The 19,819-nt window shown below is 32.2% G+C and overlaps 1 protein-coding gene across 3 annotated transcripts; it reads right to left on the bottom strand.

The window, feature by feature from the left end:
- Positions 1-1,515: 1,515 nt before the first annotated feature.
- LOC147397604 (lupeol synthase-like) lies at positions 1,516-15,491 on the bottom strand. Of its 3 annotated transcripts, none has more exons than XM_086449418.1 (19): positions 15,377-15,490; positions 14,917-15,135; positions 7,762-7,950; positions 7,506-7,595; positions 6,784-6,981; positions 6,486-6,570; positions 5,971-6,137; positions 5,668-5,856; positions 5,354-5,467; positions 4,979-5,098; positions 4,770-4,892; positions 4,525-4,623; positions 4,349-4,405; positions 4,118-4,164; positions 3,882-4,025; positions 3,382-3,559; positions 2,956-3,036; positions 2,063-2,146; positions 1,516-1,819 (listed from the first exon to the last, which is right to left on the bottom strand). In XM_086449418.1, exons 2-19 carry the CDS (start codon positions 15,112-15,114, stop codon positions 1,709-1,711), a joined length of 2,274 nt encoding a protein of 757 aa, XP_086305544.1. In that variant the 5' UTR covers positions 15,115-15,135; positions 15,377-15,490; the 3' UTR covers positions 1,516-1,708. The 3 variants fall into 3 exon arrangements, 2 of the variants coding, with proteins under 2 accessions (XP_086305544.1, XP_086305545.1); XM_086449419.1 differs by having other exon boundaries at positions 14,917-15,127; positions 15,377-15,454; XR_015180274.1 differs by lacking the exons at positions 1,516-1,819; positions 3,382-3,559 and having other exon boundaries at positions 15,377-15,491.
- Positions 15,492-19,819: the final 4,328 nt, after the last annotated feature.

Raw genomic sequence — 19,819 nt, forward strand, 5'->3', positions numbered from 1 at the left:
CTCTAACTCATGTTTTGAAAAATGTTTTGCCAAAAAGTTTGCTAAAAAGTTGGCCATTGAACGCCCCCCTATATATATATAGGGAAATGTTCAGCACCCTAAGTTTTACCACACACTTTAACAAACGTTTTTTGTCCTACATGGGTTAGAAGTTTTGGAATGGGCTGATTTTTGGTGAGGATGATCTCTATGATTAGAAGATCATCCTCCCCAAAAATCAGCCCATTCCGAAATGTTTAGCCCCATGTTTACACGTTGGAAAATCGTGGACCGTCCATTTTTTGCAAATCAATTTTGATGGGGTTAGAAGTTTTGGAATGAGCTGGTTTTTGGTGAGGATGATCTCCTCACCATAGAGATCATCCTCACCAAAAATCAGCTCATTCCGAAACTTCTAACCCATGTAAGACAAAACGCGTTTGTTAAAGTGTGTGGTAAAACTAAGGGTGGTGAACGGGACCCATATATATATATATATGGGTCCCGTTCACCACCCTTAGTTTTACCACACACTTTAACAAACGCGTTTTGTCTTACATGGGTTAGAAGTTTCGGAATGAGCTGATTTTTGGTGAGGATGATCTCTATGGTGAGGAGATCATCCTCACCAAAAACCAGCTCATTCCAAAACTTCTAACCCCATCAAAATTGATTTGCAAAAAATGGACGGTCCACGATTTTCCAACGTGTAAACATGGGGCTAAACATTTCGGAATGGGCTGATTTTTGGGGAGGATGATCTTCTAATCATAGAGATCATCCTCACCAAAAATCAGCCCATTCCAAAACTTCTAACCCATGTAGGACAAAAAACGTTTGTTAAAGTGTGTGGTAAAACTTAGGGTGCTGAACATTTCCCTATATATATATATATAGGATAAAGGGACATATGTAAAAACAATGTAACATTAATAAATTTTCAAAATATGGGTTAGAAGTTTCGGATTGAGTTGATTTTTTGTGAGGATGATCTCTATGATGGGAAGATCATCCGAAAAAAAAAAAAAATCAGTCCAATCCAAAACTTCTAACTCCATTAAAAGTGATTTAGAATGTGAACCGTCGATTTTTTGCCAATTTTTTTTAATAATTTGTAAATCACTTTTGATGGATTTAGAAGTTTCAGATTGAGCTGATATTTTGTGAGGATGATCTTTTCATCATAGTGACCATCTTCGCAAAAAATCAGCTCAATCCAAAACCTCTAACCCATATTTTGAAAAACCATTGTTTTTACATATGTCGGGCGTCAGAAAATCACGAGTCATTTGCATAATGTTTGAAAGTAAGGGATTAAGGAAAAAATAAGGATGACTATCTTAGTATTATCTAATGCTTCAAGGGTTCTGTGAATTTATATTAAGCAGAATCAAATTTTGTACACTAAATACATACATGCACTTTTCGAAACCGTTGTTTTACTATACATACCGGCCATATAGTGGTTGTTATTTAAACAAATAATGGACACTATGGTGGTATACAACATGAAAATGATCCATTTTGATTTAAAAAAAATGATTTTAAAGCTTAAATAACAGCCAATATTTAGGATTATTTTGTTATATTGTCATAAATTACCTTCTTTTGGGGCTATGCATACATTTATACTAAAAATAAGGCAAAGTGGTGATATTACATAACTTATTCAGTTTTTTTTACCTCTACGATACTTTTACACGACCATTTTGCTAAGGACTTAGAGACATCAAGCAAACAGAACCCGCTTTCGATATTCTGCAAGAGCCCATATTGGGAAGATGTTCCTGTACGATGAATAGTTAAGTGTGCAATTCTTCATGAAAACTCCCGTAAGTTCCTGTTGTAAACCACCAATAATGGCTTGACATTAAAAATGATGAACATTGGTAGGAAAAAAAATTAAAACAAGGATTCTTAGCATGAACATAAAGGAATTGTTGGACTTATTAGAGATTCTACTGATCATTTCAACTTGTACTTTGAGTACAACTAGTCCCTTGTTACGGGGAAAGTCTCGAGTAAATTGAATAAGTACAAATGCGAACTATAACATCTATAAGAATTTTTTTAAGTGAGTTACCTGTTGAGGAAAATCGCCATTTTCCATCTGCGAATTAATCAAAACCTTTAACCCACGATGCAAATGCGTTGGATCTATCTCTGCCTACTTGCAAGGAAACAACAGATAAGAGTTACGATGATAGAAAGCGTTTCATAACAAGGCAGGTTACTTTGCTCTGAATGAGAAAGGATGGGAAAAGGTCTATATTAGTTGAAACCTATAACAGAAAAAGTGACTCATGAACGCTGCGTGTTGTCATTAAACCAGTTTTGTATAAAGTTGGTGGCATTGCTTTAATTTAATTTTGGTTTAGAGAGACTAGAAAAGTGATCTTATATATAACAAGAGAATAAGTATATGTAGATTGAGTGGCTTGGAGATTACATAATCACCCATATAATATTACAGGATTATATAGAAAAATAAAATAAAATAATAGGTATTGGTGCTTCTTAGTAGGAACTTGATCTAGTTCTTGTTGGATTCTAGGTTTAGAAACTTCAACATTGTCAATGGGACAAATTGTTAACTGAATTTTGAATAGCTTTTGATGGGTTTTTTAGAATTTTAAAAGGCATCAAGTTTTTTTGATCCTCACACTTCTCTCCCATTGTATCTCCATATTCTGATGTGCATCTTTTAATATGATTTTCAACCTCCTTAAACATGCAACAAGTGACCAGCAAATGATTTGTTTCAAAATATTTGCTAATTGTTTTGTAACCTCATTCTATTCATGAGTAAGAAAAACAAAAGGAATTATTTAGCCGGTTACCAATGCTCTTAGATATCCATACGAAACAAAACAAACAAATTGGCATGTAAAATGCAAGCAAACAATGTAGCTATTGATGACTTAGTCAAGGATAAAACCTTTGAAGAATTAGAAAATTTTTTTTTTTCATACTGACCATCCCAGCATCTATAAGAGACAACATAGCCCATGCTGTATGAACTAAATTTGATCGATTGCCCTCTAAATTTGTATACACCTGCTTGAACAAACAAACAAAGCAATGCCTATTAAACGGGAAGTAACAAAGAAAAATTTGTTCCTCAATCAAATTCAAAAAGCTTCCATGGGACGCTCATCCTTTGAAATAAATTCAGCAATGTCGGTCTACATCTTCAAATTGTAGAGTTTGAAATAATTGTGAATGATAAAGACAGGACAAAGAAATCGGTTATATCCATGGTTTTAAAACTCAGTCTAGTCAGAGTTATTCGATGAGATATCCATTGTGAATTGCCCATTCATTGACTCATCCAAGATCCAAGACTCCATATTATTCAATTATAGAAGTCAAGAAAAGGATTTGAAAGAACAAAACATTTACCTTGTTTGAGCTTGAAAGATGACTCTCTCCCCATCCACCACATGGTAGTTGTTTTGATAGTAAAAATTCACAAGTTTTACGAATACTAGGGCTATTATGGTAATTCCTCCCACAAGCTTCCAGTCCCTTTACTGCAAACCATGTTCCATAGGTGAAGCAGATTCCCCAACAACCATACCTAAAAAACATGGTACTCTCATGTAAACATCAATGTAAATCTTTATTTTGGAAAATAAAAAATCACCATACATGTGAAATAACTGACATACGTAGATTTTTTGTTCATGATGGAATCGTATTTTGACATGAAACACAGACCAACAAGGTCTTTCATTCAATGGGGATGATATATGTGAATGATGATATATGTTGGAAAACTTGGAATTATAGTAGAAAATTTGAAAAAGAGTAGAAGGTATAAAGTACTTTGATGTTAAAGTGTGGTTCACGGAAACTTAACAAAGTTATCACGTATGACATATATAACAAAAATAGCATACCATGAACCATCTGGATTTTGTGTGTCTTCAATGTAACGTATTGCTCTAGCAATGCAACTTTTAATTTCTTTCTTTCGATATTCAGGATATAATTTCTTAAATAATGCAAGGGCCTGAACTGCTGCTGAAGTGCACTCCACATACCTAGCAAACCACAGATGTAAATATTAGTGGATATTAGATATACATCATGAATAGAACTAATAATGGAAGAAGAATTGGTCTAGAAATCTTACTCGCACTCTATGAGAGTATCCTCAAAAAATTCGGTAGGATTGAACTTCTGAAACCAAAATACCAAAACTTCTATTAATAGATGATGAGTTAACAAAAGGGTGGGATAGCTTTCCACGAGTACTATTTCCCAGTAAGATCTTACAATGTGTGCATGCATACATGTATAATAGAACAAAGACTTGAAAATGGTATTTTAGAAATCAAAATATTATAACAGAGAAAGAAGTTACCTCCAACCAACGGTATGCTCTCGCGGGCTCCCATGCCGGGAAACCACCATTGCTGCTCTGTATTTACATGTTAAAATAGAACTTATTAATGGAAAAAATATATATTTCATTGAAATTAAAAACAATGAAATATATATATAAGAAGAGGTATGGATAATGCCTAGATTAGTCCTTACTTGTAGAGAAAGAATTACGTTCACAGCATCATATAAATGTTCTTTCCCCAATTTATCCCCGACAATTTCCGGTGAAATTTGTGAAAACAAGAGAGAAGCCTGTAAAAGAATATATTTAAGTAAGAAATTAGCTAACCATTGTGAGAAAAATGCAAGAAAATAGCATTTTAAGGACAATGTTTCTAACTATGTTAAAGAAAACATGTACATTTTATTGAAACAATGTTGAATAGATAGAGAGGTACCTTTAGTCCTTCTGCTGTGCAATCTGAGACCTGCCACCCATGATCTGCCATTGAGAAAGTCCAGGCACCTTTTGAAATGTGACGGTACATTTGACTGAAGTCACCCGAAGGGTTTTCTCGGACCTTCAAAATAATGTAATATAGGAAAGTTAGGAATTAAATTAGACTAGATGTTAAACTCAGGAAAAACTTCAATATCGAAGTGAAACCTGTGAATTTTTCACAAAGTCGTGCCCTTTCCGAAGAGTGGGTCCAAATTCTTTAGTAAGATTACTTGACATAATTGCTTGAACGGCAAACGCAGCATCCCACGCCTGACTGCCAAAACTCTGCATAAAGAAAAAATTAATGTACAAACTTAGTACACACTACTAAGACATGTGAGTTGCATATGCTCTAAGAAAAGTAGTGTCGAGTTTTGAGCAGATTGACAAAAGATTACATTTTTTTTTTCTTTTTCAAAACAAGTTTGTAGGCTTATTTCATCAAGTGATTCTATTATCTGAAACTGTAGTTTCTTATAAGTGATGACCATAAACAACCTTTTGTAGCAGACATAAAGAGGCAAGATGTGATTTCCTAACCTGCATCTTCATGCCATCTTCAGCAATCCATAAGTAGTCTGGAATTCGAGCAACATGACGTTCGTATGCTTCCGAATTTGGATCTTCTACCCAACAAGCAAGCAGACATAACACCTGTTGAATTCAAGTACACATGATAAAATTGTTTCATTGCAAACATATATTTCTTGGTTTCTTTTATTTTTCATATTTAATAATTTATAATCAGTGTAGAACAAAAGATAAGTCTCGAAATAACTTTGTGACCGATATGTCCTAAGTGCTAGACAATGGGTCCATACCCAAAGAGTTCACATTTCAATGTTACACATTACCTTTTCTACACATCCAATGCATAGGTATCTGCTATTCTCATCTTCGTAGTGAATGTGCTTCATTGCTACTCCTAAAGCTTTCTCTCTCAATTTTGAAAATGGCCATCTTGTCAAAATAGGCTCACAAATGTTGTGAAGAAATCCCCAAAGCATATCTTGTATTAGAGGATGTGGGTAGTAGAGATCCTCCTGAAATAGCAATTTATAGTGAAAAGTTCATACATAAATAAACTTGTTCACCAATAACATTTTTCATTTGTATAGAATAAACATATAGACAAGTCCTTGCACGCTGTAACAAACCTTTGCACATGTGTTGCGGGCTTTATTCCAATCTATTTCATGGTAAGGCAGAGTGTGAATCTCCTCTCTCAATGATTTAGTCAATTTTGTGATCGGTCCGACAAATCTCCTTCCATATAAATATGACATAGGCATGTAAACCAATCGACAATAACACAACATTTTTCCTGCATTTTCATCGGATGAGAGTTAGAAATAGATGCAAACAAACAATGTTTAAGTTGTTGTGATTTTTGTCAGCTTATACAAAAATTACCTGTTGCAGCCCTTATCATGCAACTATGTAGAATTAATGCATATAATAAGTAGATTAAGGATAAGGTGCAAACCCATTTCTATATATCTACCTTGTGAGCAACATCTATAAAAGAAATACAAATATGGCCTTTATGAAATGGTACATAGATCATGTATTTGTAATTCATTTTCATTTTTATTTTTCAATGTTGATAAAACTTTGTTTAGATATTTAAATGTAGAGAAATATTTTTTTCATAAACTTATTCCATGAAAACCTGGATGCATGGGGAAAAAGTCAGGAAGTAGCCAAAATTCCGGGGGCATTGGATTGCAGCCTTCCCACTCGTATACTCCAAGTACCTACACCAAAGAAGGCACATAATTATTAATTCTTGTTCGACATTTAAAAACTCATAGAGACATATTGGATTATTTATTGTGAACATATGGTGTTTAACAGGATATACTTTTCATTTAATATAATTGACCTTAAATTAATTATTTCAATAGAATCATAGGTGACAATTTGTATCTAAAATCAAAACATAGTAAACATTTACAAAGTAGTCATACCGTAATCCAGAACTTTCCCCAAGAAGGAATCGCTGTCGCACCACCATGGTCAAGGATCCATTCCCTCCCCTTTGCCATGGCCATGTCTTCACCATCATCAGGTCCTTCCCCAAGCAACCTTAGTGCAATGTAGTTAAGTACCGAGCCAAACATGGTGCTATGGCCCTCTATATGAAATCCCCAACCTCCATCCTCATTCTACAATATATGTGGTGTTAGCATGAGGGAAGATATTATGTGTCGAGTTCTTATCACCCTTTATATGAAAAAAACTATTTGGGTGACTATAAAACATGAAAATTTTAAATCTTAAATACTTCACAAGAGAGGTTAGTCATAGCTTAGTGACTCATAAGAAATAGGCCAAGATGAACATCTAAATTAAAAGAAAAATACCATTAGTGATCAAATTCTGTCAATATTGTCACACTATTTGTTGTGTAGGTATCTCATACATATGGTTGTTATTGGCCTCGTCTTAACCTTATCGAAATAGAACCAACAATCTTTTGATTAAAAAATCCATACACACCTTACGAATTTGGCCATGTGCATTAGTTTGAGGAACCATGTTACAATGTGAACAGAATCGAATAATTTTTATTAACAAACAACAACAACAACAACAACAAATCTTTGTATTTTTTCAAACCCATTTTTCTCTTACTATTTACTAATTTAGGGACAAAAATAGGATGAACCATGATACAAGACATATATACCTGATGATTATACATGTAGCGAATGATCTCCTTCTGATGTTCTGATGAGAGAACTACATTGAGTGATCCTATGATGTACAATACCATGACCTGCATATTATAGCACTTGAAACAATTAGCATTCTCAATTAGATTTTGAATTTATTTATTTATTGTGTGTGTGTGTGGTGGGGGGATTCAATGTGGGCCACAACACATCAGCTTTAGATTGGTATGATGCAGTGACGAGAGGTTGGGATGAAGCAAACAAACTCACCAATGGAGGAAGAAAAAACAAGGGCCCTGCAGATTCAGCTGGCCAATGACCATCATGAGCTTGAATGGTTGAGTAGAAGTTGATGGCTCTCTTTAAAGTGGTTGTGACTGCTTCCTCTGTTACATCCTCTGTATCTTCCACTTTTACTTGTGGGGGTATACTTAGAAGACTTGGATTCTCTTTAGTAAGCTGTAGTAGTTTGCATGTCACCACATGAATTTTAATTCTGGATTCTTATTTTAGATTCTCAGAATCATTAGAAATAATTTTGCTGAAAAGTGACATTAGAAATGGGTTCTGCCCCATTTCTATTTTTAGCCAATTCATAATATTCCAATTATAGGGATTAGATCCTTAGAACCAAATATGACATTAGATTCTATAACATAAACTTTGAATCTTGACATAATGATAGGATCTGAATCAGTCGGATTTATGTCATATATTTCGAGTTGGATATGGGTTGATGTCCCTTGACCTGAGTAAGATGCAAATGATATATTATTTTTTTTAAATACATTTTTTCAATTAGGAAGTGTTGGTTGCAGTGGCTAAGGCCTCTCTCCCTCCCTTAAAAATGGAAGAGGTATTGAATTCAAGTCACCTAACCTTAAAAGATTTGTATCACTAATTGACTTGTTCGAATCAAATTCGGATTTGCTTCCAGATAAAAATTCAGATATGGATATACTTGCATTCGACCGGTTTAAGCTCTAGTTAGTATTGTTGAAATGTGAAAATTTGAACCCTAACAAGCCAACCCACAAAAAGAAAACAAATCTAGATTAACGGCTTTAAATGGTGCACACAATCCAAGATTCCATGTACAAGAGAAAAATGAAGTATCAAGATCTCATTTTTCTTGGAAAAATTACTTAAAGGACCCCCTGGCGAATTTTTTTTTTTCTAAATAGTTCATAAGTTTTAATTGGTCTCTTAATAGTTCATTTAGTAAACTTTTCTTTTTCTTAACAATCCTTGGACCTCATCGTCCAGATTTTTCACGATTGAATGCCCTTACCGTTCGAACTCAACGTTTTCATAAATAAATAAATAAATAATGGATTTTTTTACATCTCAATCAAGTTTCGGAGACTCCATTCTGTCGAAAAGGATTTAAGAAGGATGAAGAAATCATTTTCAATGATTTTTTTAAATATTTTGAAGATGTATGTAAAAAAATTCCTTTTCACTTTTTTTCTTAGCTTTTGAATGAAAATTGATCAAGAATGGTCCTTTTGGGTTGTAATCATTTAAACAAGTCGTTATCTCACGTTTTTATTCGATCTTTTCATATATTTTAGCTGAAAAAACTTGAAAATTGAAAATGATTGGGTTTTACTAGTGTCGAGTCACCACTTTTTATTTAAATAGTGGTGAACTCGACAATAAATAAAAAATGTCGAGTTCTACGATAAATAAGAAGTTGTGAACTCGATAAATAGTGGTGAGTTCAATAGTAAAAATTGTGAATTTGACACTAAATAAAAACCGTCTAGTTCAACAATAAATAAAAGTGATGAACTTGATCGTAAATAAAAAAAAACGGTGAATTCGCCAATAATGAGAAACCATTAAGAAATAAAAAGTTTACTAAATGTCCTACCAAACTATCACCTAAAACTTAGGAACTATTTAGAAATAAATCCCTTCGCCAGGATTCTTTAAGTAATTATCCCTTTTTTTTCTTTTCACTACAATTAATAATGGCATTTAATTGTTTGACTTCGAAAATGAGTTTTCAGCAACTAAATAATTTGAGGTTGCTGTTAACACGTGTCCTAAGGGCACACGTGAAAATGCATTTTAATTCACTTAAGCGTACACGTTAACAAAACCCATTGAAAGTGACACCTGACTTTCTAGATCCCTATTCATATTTTAAAGGGATAGCTTCACTGGAAAGAATCAGAATCAGGATCTAGAGCTGTGTCCCGTCCCTTGTTAGCAGCAAAACTTCTAGTTTTAATCGATTTTGGATTGAAACAATTCGTTTGTCAAAAATTCGATAAATGAAAAATATGGAGCATATATTTCATGTGTGTATTATCCATGTCATTTCAAAAATTCAAAAATAAAAAATTCGACTATATGATAGTAATAATAATGATGAAATTGGTGGTGTTAATGATGATGATAATAATGATAGTAGTGATAATGAGGATATTGAGGTTTATCGTATCATTGATTTTTAAAAGAAGACCAAAGTCAAAGGATAAATTATCAATTTAAAAAATTAAGGTGTAATATCTAATAAATGTAGAGGGTCTATGTCATTATTTTTTTAAAGGTAAAATGGACATTTGTCACGTAAAAATAGGAATTCCTCCAAAATTTTGAAACATGGTCATTTCAAAGTTGAGTTGTGTTACACATCACAACTTACAAGTTTACACTTTGCAACATACAATAAGTTATAATAGTATTTTTTTTCCACCGAGTTTTATAAAAATCAGTAAAATTCATAAAAACCGTGTTTTATTCTTTTCAAACTTAAAATCCGTGAATTATTCAGAATAGTTTAATAATCCGAAGAATAATACTTTCATTGAAAAAAATGAAAATTCGTGAATTTTTCAAGAATTAAATAGGAGATTGCTAACAAGGGTCCCATTCTTATAGAATAGAAATAGTGTCTTTGTGTCATGTTTTAGGAGTTTAAAATACATCGGAAATCAAAACGTGTCAATGTAGACACCATATGTTGTTATAGGTACGAGACACCACTAAGTGGTGACTCCATCATGAATAGCAAAAAATTTGCCACTGTGAGATGAGATTCAAAAAAGAATAATAATGAATGCACTGACTCAATAGAAATTTGCAGGGAATTCATACTTGGCATTAATTTGGATTTTCCATTCTTCTACCTACATTTATGTGAAGTAGAAATGAGTCACTGTCGTGATTGTTTATCTTGGTCCCCCTAAATCTTTATTTCATTGTGTGGGCGTAATTAAGAGTACCACTTTACAAGGGCGGATTTAGAGTGGGGGCACTTGCCCTCAGAAGAATTTTCAAAGTCTATGAATTAGTGAGATATTGCAACAGATTTTAACAGCGGATAAAAAAATCTGCCATTATTGCCCCTACATTTTTTTTTCCAATCTTAGTTGCCCCTACAACTTTTTTTTCTTTTTTTTTTTCACTTTTAGTTGTCCCCACAAAAAAATTTCTACTCTTTGTTGCCCCCACATGGAAAAAATCCTAGATCCGCCCCTGTCACTCTAGGTTTTGGTGAATATTTAAGATATTCAATGGTTTTCAACATGTGCGGAGCCTAGGTTTTTACCTTCCTCGAGGGCAACCAAGAGCCAAAAAAAAAGTTTTTTTTTTGGGGTTGGGGATGGAGTGGAATCAAGAGAAATTTAAATTTGTGGAGGCTAGAATTCTTGTAGCGACAAGTGCCTGCACTATAAATCCGCCCAAGGTTTTCAACTTTGATAAGCCTCATTGACTCCAGTATTCTTTGGAAGAGTAATGTCTACATGAGGGCTTATTACAATCCCAATTAAAAAGAATATGCAAATTGAAGGTTCTACAAAAAAAGGGGTAACTCTAAACATAATTGAATAGAGAAAAATGATTCGTTCAATTGACTCCAAATCTACTGGATTAAACATTGGTTTATATTTGATCTATAAATGTCGTTTTTGAGATAAGATGATAAGGATCATATTAATTCTAAATTGACAATAATTAGTTTCTAGCTCGAAAATAGCATATGGTCAACATCTATGGAATAAGTCCAAGAGATATTTGGATGGATTCCGTATATCTAATAAATATTTGATTACATATGAACAAACATAGGAGACTTTTTTTTTTGTTGAATGAGCTAATCCAATAAATGGACAATATAAAAAGTGGGTTGAAGAAATGACCTTATATTATGACCGTCAATAAAATGATTTGGACACATTACAATTCCAATTGAAAGGAACTAGAAGGTGGCATGCTTATCTGTTATTTAAAATATTGATTAAAGGGTATTTGAATATTACATAGTAAAATGGGATGTTTTGTAATTTTGAAAACTAAGAAACGTGATTCTAGGGTTGTGAGAGGTAATTTTCTTGATTTTTGATCAAAATAATTATGATTATATTAAATTTAAGAATCATGATAATCTGACTACCCCACGTGGCACACTCAATTGACTCTCCTAACGTGACAAGTTCGGGAATCGAAGATCTGTAGTCTTGAGATACAAAATTGCACTTCCCCATAAAAAAGTGGATCTTGAGGGAATAGTGTATCCTAAAGCGTACAGATCTATGGTTCTTGAACTTGTACGTTAGGAGAATCAATTGAGTGTGCCAGGTGGGGTTGTCATATTATCATGACTCAAAATTTAAATGTAAAAGTGAGGGCATTTGTGAAATCTAAAATTTGGTGTCGAACCACTTCGATCTACTTTGCCTTCTCTCATTATAAATAACAGTAAAAATATGCAAGTTTATGCTTATAAATGAATGAGATGAAAACCCAAACAAAATATTGATTGAGGTGGTGAAAAGACTAATAAGAACGCACTTTCAATTAGATAAGATGGAATATAATTTAATCAATGATGTATATCTAAATTTAGTTACTTCAATTAGATGGAATGTTAAAATTAAGAGTTGGACTAACCTTACTAAGATAGTGAGGAAAAGAGGCCTTACTAAGCTTCATCCACCATCAAAAAGGTCTCTAGATGCATAAAATAACACCTCGAGATTAGCAAAAAATCTCGAGGTCTTTTTGACGGTGGATGAGGCTTAGTAAAGCCTTTTTCCCCACTATCTAAGTAAGGAAAGGGTTTCTCTAAAATTAAAGATATGAAAATGATAAATAACTAGAAAAGGGTTAAAAAGACGATGTGAGCTGAGGTAGTTAGAAGTTAGAACGAATATGAACACACTTGATTTATATGAAAATATTAATTGCTTTAGATTAGTGACTTGAATAGAGGAGTATAATTCATTTGGTCAACACTTTTTTTTATGATGGTTGAGTTGGATCTGATAAAATTGTTAGTGAGTTCGAGAGGGAATGGTCATTAGGTTTGATAAGAAAGAAATGTACCTAAGAAGGACCACTTAGCTAAGTGGTAAGACCATGGGAGGATGTTCTCAAGGTCTTAAATTCAAATCCCTTGAACCCCTTCTTTTTAGGGGTGTCAATGGGTTGGTTCCGGTTCCATTCCTAAGGAACTTATAACCATAACCATTATATTAGTTCAATTCCGGTTCTTGTTGGTTTTGATTTCGGGTCTGATTCCAAAATAAATAGAATTGGAATCGAAACCTCCAAAAATCACAAGTACCCATCGGTTCTGATTATTAGGAATCGAATAAGAAAAAAAGTATTCCAAATCATTACAAAAAAAAAAAAAACATATTATCAACAAAATTATTAACTTAGATGCTGTTTGTCAAACTGAAAAAAAATAAGTGCTGAATAGCATTAAGCGCTGAAATTTATAAGCGCTGAATTTAAGTGCTGAAAAAGTTGTTTGTTTAGATGCTGAATCATATTTGTTACACATTGCTGAAACTGGTAAATTGTCTTTGTTACCCTTACAATCATATTATACATTGTTTGCATGTTTCAAATGCTTATTTATTATCAAACACAATAAAATATATTATTTCTTATAAAATTAAAATACAATTTATTTTTAAATAATAAATAATACTCAAATCTTCAATTTATAAATAATAATTTCTATTTATAAAAGCCCACAAATTTCAAATTAAAAATAATAATGTCATACAAGTCACCAAAATTTGAAATCAACTTTAAAAGAACTTAATTTTGGATGAATAATTTTCGATGGAAATGAAGGATATGTAATTATAAAAAGCACCCTATGAATTAATAAGAGCAACCCACACTACTATTTTTTGTTTTGTTTTATATGGGTTAAAGTTTTTTGAATGAGCAAATTTTTAGTGAGGATGGTCTATATGGTCTAGAGATCATCATCACCAAAAATCAATCTATTTTGAAACTTCTAACTCGTCAAAAATAGTTTTCAAAAAAAAAAAAGGACAATTTACGGTTCTTGAACTTGTTTTGATAGGGTTAGAAGTTTCAAGATGTGCTGATTTTTTGTGAGGATGATCTCCTCATTGTAGAGATCTTTCTCACCAAAAATCAACTCATTCTAAAACTTTTAACTCATATAAGACAAAATAATTTAGCTATGGTGTTGGTTTATTAATTTGTGGGGTATTTATATACTTATCCATGGGATATAAGAGGTAATATCCTTTTAAGAATAAGGGCATACTTGTCCATACCAAAAAAAACAAAGGGCATACTTGTCCGTGTTGAAAAAAGTGAAGTGCTTATTACCGCTTCAGCACTTTTTTTTAGCATCAAAATAGTGCTGAATTTTTTTCACTTATTTTCAGCAATAAGCACTGAAAATATAGAGTAAACAAACACGCTATTTTGACAAAAGTGCTGAATTTAATTTTTTTCAGCAATAAGCGCTGAAAAATAGCGCAAACAAACACCGCCTTAGTTATAATTTATTAGATTTAAGATACAGATTAATTATTTTTGAAAAAAATAAAAATATATCTTTTTTAAAAGTAATATTTTTTTAGAAAAGTAACTTATTTTAAGTTTCAATTGATAATTTATATGAAAAATCAAAGAATTTTATATAATATGCATTTATTTTTGAAATAAAAAATACCTTAAATCATTTATGGTATGGAAGTCTCTTTCTAGCTATCATTATTCTTTTATTCTTCCAAATGGTTTACCTAATTTTTGTACCTTTTGAAAGTTGGAATTTGGAAGTCTCCAATGTGGTTTGACACTTATGCTGCGTTTGAATTGAGAGAAATGGAGAGAAGAGAAGAGAAAATAAATGAGTTTCTCTCCATTTCTCTTGTTTGGATTGTTAAGTGGGGGAAGAGAAGAGAGGAAGAGGAGAGAAACTCTTTTGAAATATTTTATAATTCCAACTTTGCCTCTAGGTCTCTTTTAAAATATTTTAAAATTTCAAAGTTGTAGCAAATTCTCAATCCAAACATGATGGAGAGAAATTGAGTTTCTCTTCTCTCCACTTCTCTCAATCCAAACATATCCTTAGTGTCTAAGAAAGGGTAGTGATGGGAAGATATTTCAGAGAGAGAGAGAGAGAGAGAGAACCTGCATGCGCATTAACAGATCAGAGCTTTGCTTAATTTGAAAGCGATTATTTCGAAACTCCAGACGAACCCTTTCGATCTCAGATCGCTCTTCGGGTGTTCCAGCCTCAGAATCAAACTCCCAATGCTGTCTTCCAATATGATTGTTCACAGTACTAAGCCATGGCCCAGTACCTTCTGCGATTTTAAGCTTCCACATTTTCTCTATCTATCTGTCTCTCTATAATAATATTTCAACAAAATCAGTTTGTTTAAGACTTCCACACACACACACACACAAATTACTTCTATCCTAATTCAACATTAGAAATGGAACAACAGACTCAATATAAATCATCATTAAACAGTTTCTTGAAATTATCATCTTAATAAGAAAAAAATTTACTAGACCCACTCCACCCAGAGAGAGAGAGAGAGAGAGAAGAAGAAAATAATAAGTGCACAAATATAGGGCCCTCTACCTCTAAAGTTTCTGGGAGGAATTGAAGTCTACAAAACGTTTTAAGACAATAAAGCTAGTTCAACTATAACTATGAGCAATAGAGAGAGAGAGAGAGAGAGAGAGAGATTGAACGTATATGTAACTTCAGATTAATCCATTCTTATATAGAGAAAAAAATCAGAGAGAGAGAATATTTGACGATGTGCGTCATGGCTGAGATGAGAATATAGACACTCGTCACACTCCCAACCATAGTCACAAAAAAATCTGCAATTTTTTTAAAAAAATCACAATTAAATCATGATTTTAAATAGAGTGACGATGAATGCATGAGATAAGATATGTGGCTGACGTGGCAAAAACACAGAATCATAAATCTTTTTCATCGGGATACACAAGAAAAAGATGTATAGTTCTATGCCCTTGCCACGTCAGTTGCGTACCTAACTGCATTCCAAGATCGCATGCATTCATCATTATTCTTTTAAATATTATCCATTAATTATGATTTAATTAATAAGTTTTTAAAAACAATTATAGATTATATATATATATATATGATATTTTTATAACTAATTATTTTTTAATTTGTCATATGTTTTTTCTAATTTTTTCAAAACTTTCTATTGCTAAATTATTCCTGAACCACGACCATGTCACTATGCTCCCAAGGAATTCCTACTTAAAATGAATCCCTAGAAATAATGTTAAAATCCCAAGAAACTGAATAATGATTTGCAGTTAGTAAATAATGGTCATGAGCTGATGAAGTAATGGCATGGTGCCATCTGTATTAATAAGAAAATTAAATATTAGTTATTTTGTGGACAAAGAGAAACTTGTGTCATAGTTTTAAAATTTTACCTTCTTATCTATAGATATGGAGTCATATCATTTACTTATCAGCTCATCATTTTTCTTAATGAATCTTGAAAATTTGACTTGAAAAAAGTCTCTCAAATTTATCTAGTGAGATGTGGTATGTATACAGAACCATAAATCTTTTTCTTTGGGATGCACAAGAAAAAAATCTATGATTCTATACACATGTCACATCAGTAAATTTTGAGTATTTTTTCTTTCGAGTCAATTTATTATTAATCTTTATTTTTTATTAGTAGTGAATTCAGACTCTTAGAAAAGCACATTTCTCCTTTCATCTTAATCTTTAAGTTTGAGGTTAACAGTCTTATTTGAGTAATGCTTTGGAAAGGAAAATATTTTTCTCAGTAATTTAGCAAGAAAAGTTTCTTGGCTTTTGGACAATTTTTTTTTTTTTTTTTAATTTCACAAAAGTTTAAAACTTACGAGTGCTTGGATTTTACTCTCTTGATTTATAAGTTCAACATTATTAAAAAAAAATCAGTAGAAAATTCGAATTACGCTTGAGGTTTAGTATCTTTTTTGAATAATATTTTGAAAAGGAAAATACTTTTCTTACTACTCTAGCAAGGAAAGTTTCCTGACTTTTGGGGAACTTTTATTTATTTATTTAACAATAATTTCGAACTCCACGAGTGTTTGGATTTTACTCTCTTATCCATACAAATGGCATCATGCCCTTAGGCCACACGTTAAAGTGCAATAAATACACTTTGGAGATTGGATTTTGTAGTGAAAATACCCTTAAAAAATTATTTTTTATTAAAAAACCCTCAAATTCTAATTTTCAAAGTGTATTTATTGCAATTTAAAAGTGCCCTTAGGACACACACTAACAAAACCCTTTTTTTTTTTTTTCTAACTAATAGAAAATTAGAATTCTTAGAAAATTATAAAATTCTTTTTTGAAAGGAAAAACACTTTTACAAGTAATTTAATAAGGAATGTTTCCTGACTTTTGGCCAAATTATTATTATTATTATTATTTTCATTTAACAATAGTTTAAAACTCACAAGTTCTTCACTACAAAATAAACGGTCTTCACTGATGTTTTCTATTAGCCACCATATGTTAACGAAACGTCGATAGTATGTATCAACGGCAGCTAAAATTTGATTGGTAATTATGGCGTCGAGGAAAATTATAGCAGCGATTATAAAACCGCTAACAATAATAGATATTTTACGACGATTTTTGAAACAATTACCCGCGGTTATGAAATATCGATAAAACTCTTTTGTCCAAGTATATTTTTCTATTACTGGTGGTTATAAACTGCCGACAATGTCTAATATAAATGGTGTTTATTGGAAGTCGCCACTGAAATCCGTATTAGCGGTGCTTACATGAACCGCGGGGAATGTATCCTTTTAACATCATTTATTATAAACTGATGTTAAATAATGTATTAGAGGCACTTATTTTACTTGACGGTAATATAATATATTAACGACATTTACTGGAAACTGCCGATAAATAATACTCTTATGGACGGTTTTTAAAACACCTCTAATATATATATATGGGAAATGTTCAACAACAAACATTTTGGCCAAACATTTTTCAAAATATGGGTTAGAGGTTTTGGAATGGGCTGATTTTTGGTGGGGATGATCTCTACGGTGAGGAGATCATCATCACCAAAAATCAGCCCATTCCAAAACTTCTAACCCATCAAAAATGGTTTACAAAAAATGGACGGTCCATGATTTTTCAACTTGTAAACATGGGGTTAGAAGTTTTGGAATGGGCTGATTTTTGGTGAGGATGATCTCCTCAGCGTAGAGATCATCCTCACCAAAAATCAGCCCATTCCAAAACCTCTAACCCATGTTTTGAAAAATATTTTGCCAAAATGTTTGCCAAAATGTTTGTTGCTGAAAGGGACCCTATATATATATATATATATATATATATATATATATATATATATGAGTCCCGTTCAGCAACAAACATTTTAGCCATCATTTTGGCAAAACATTTTTCAAAACATGGGTTAGAGGTTTTGGAATGGGCTGATTTTTGGTGAGGATGATCTCTACGGTGAGGAGATCATCATCACCAAAAATCAGCCCATTCCAAAACTTCTAATCCCATCAAAAATGGTTTACAAAAAATGGATGGTCCACGATTTTTCAACTTGTAAACTGGGGCTAGAAATTTTGGAATGGGCTGATTTTTGTTGAGGATGATCTCCTCACCGTAGAGATCATCCTCACCAAAAATCAGCCCATTCCAAAACCTCTAACCCATGTTTTGAAAAATGTTTTGCCAAAATGTTTGTTGCTGAACGGGACCCTATATATATATATATTAATTAATATTATTACTGGCGGTTCCGAAAGTGCCTCTAATACATTATTTGACGACGGTTTCCAGTAAATGCCGTTACTATGATATATTATCAGCAGGTAAAATAAGTGTCGTTAATACTATTAACTGTCATTAATAGTATTAATAATATAGTATTAGAGGCCCACATAAACATAAAATCCCCTAAAATCTCTATTTTGCTTACACCAATGTGGACCTCCAACTAAAAAAGAGTTGAATCAAAGACCTTGGAGTGGTCCAAGACAAATGAAAAATAAAAAGGAAATGGGACCACACTGAATTTACATAAGCACAATGAATGAACAATTGGTCAACCGATTCCTAGTTAGTCTTATACAAAAAGCAAATAATTAGTAACAAACAAACATGCCTCTAAGTCTAAGAATATCCAAGGTAGGTGAGAAATAATGCTTCTTTAAAAAGTCCATAAAATGCTAAACTATGTAGCACAAAGCAATTCTAATTAATTGAAGGGGAAAAAAATTGATGAACACTTAAAAGACAAGTAGTCTCATTAGCTCAATTGTGAATAGCCACAGCTGAAACTATATCACATGGGATGGGCCTCCTTGCTACACCAAGACCCTATGAGAAGCCTTACATTTTTCCAATTTATTAGAGGGTATCCCACTTCATCATGCAACTCATAGTAAACCGTGCAACTAAACGTGTGTTCTCTAAATTGTCAATGTAGCTCAATGTTTCTTTATGTGGACATACATATCATACCTGGATTAATCTAAGCATTTTAGAATGTCACGTATACGATTGTCCATGTTATAATTCTTAGATATATTAATGCAATATTTATAAATACTTAGAAAAAAAAAACATTAATGCAGTAATTAATAGTTGGTTATTTAACCAAGGTGCTATTTGTTAAACTGAAAAAAATAAGTGCTGAATAGCATTAAGCGCTGAAACTTATAAGCGCCGAATTTAAGTGCTGAAAAAGTTGTTTGTTTAGATGCTGAATCATATATGTTACACATTGCTGAAGCTGGTAAATTATCTTTGTTACCTTTACAATCATACTATACATTGTTTGCATATTTCAAATGCCTATTTCTTATCAAACATAATAAAATATATTATTTCTTATAAAATTAAAATATAATTCATTTTTAAATAATAAATAATACTCAAATCTTCAATTTATAAATAATAATTTCTATTTATAAAAACCCACAAATTTCAAATTAAAAATAATAATGTCATACAAGTCACCAAAATTTGAAATCAACA

Source organism: Akebia trifoliata, chromosome 8, assembly GCF_017979445.1.
Source record: "Akebia trifoliata isolate Shusen 1 chromosome 8, ASM1797944v1, whole genome shotgun sequence".
NCBI classification, from domain to species: Eukaryota; Viridiplantae; Streptophyta; class Magnoliopsida; order Ranunculales; family Lardizabalaceae; genus Akebia; species Akebia trifoliata.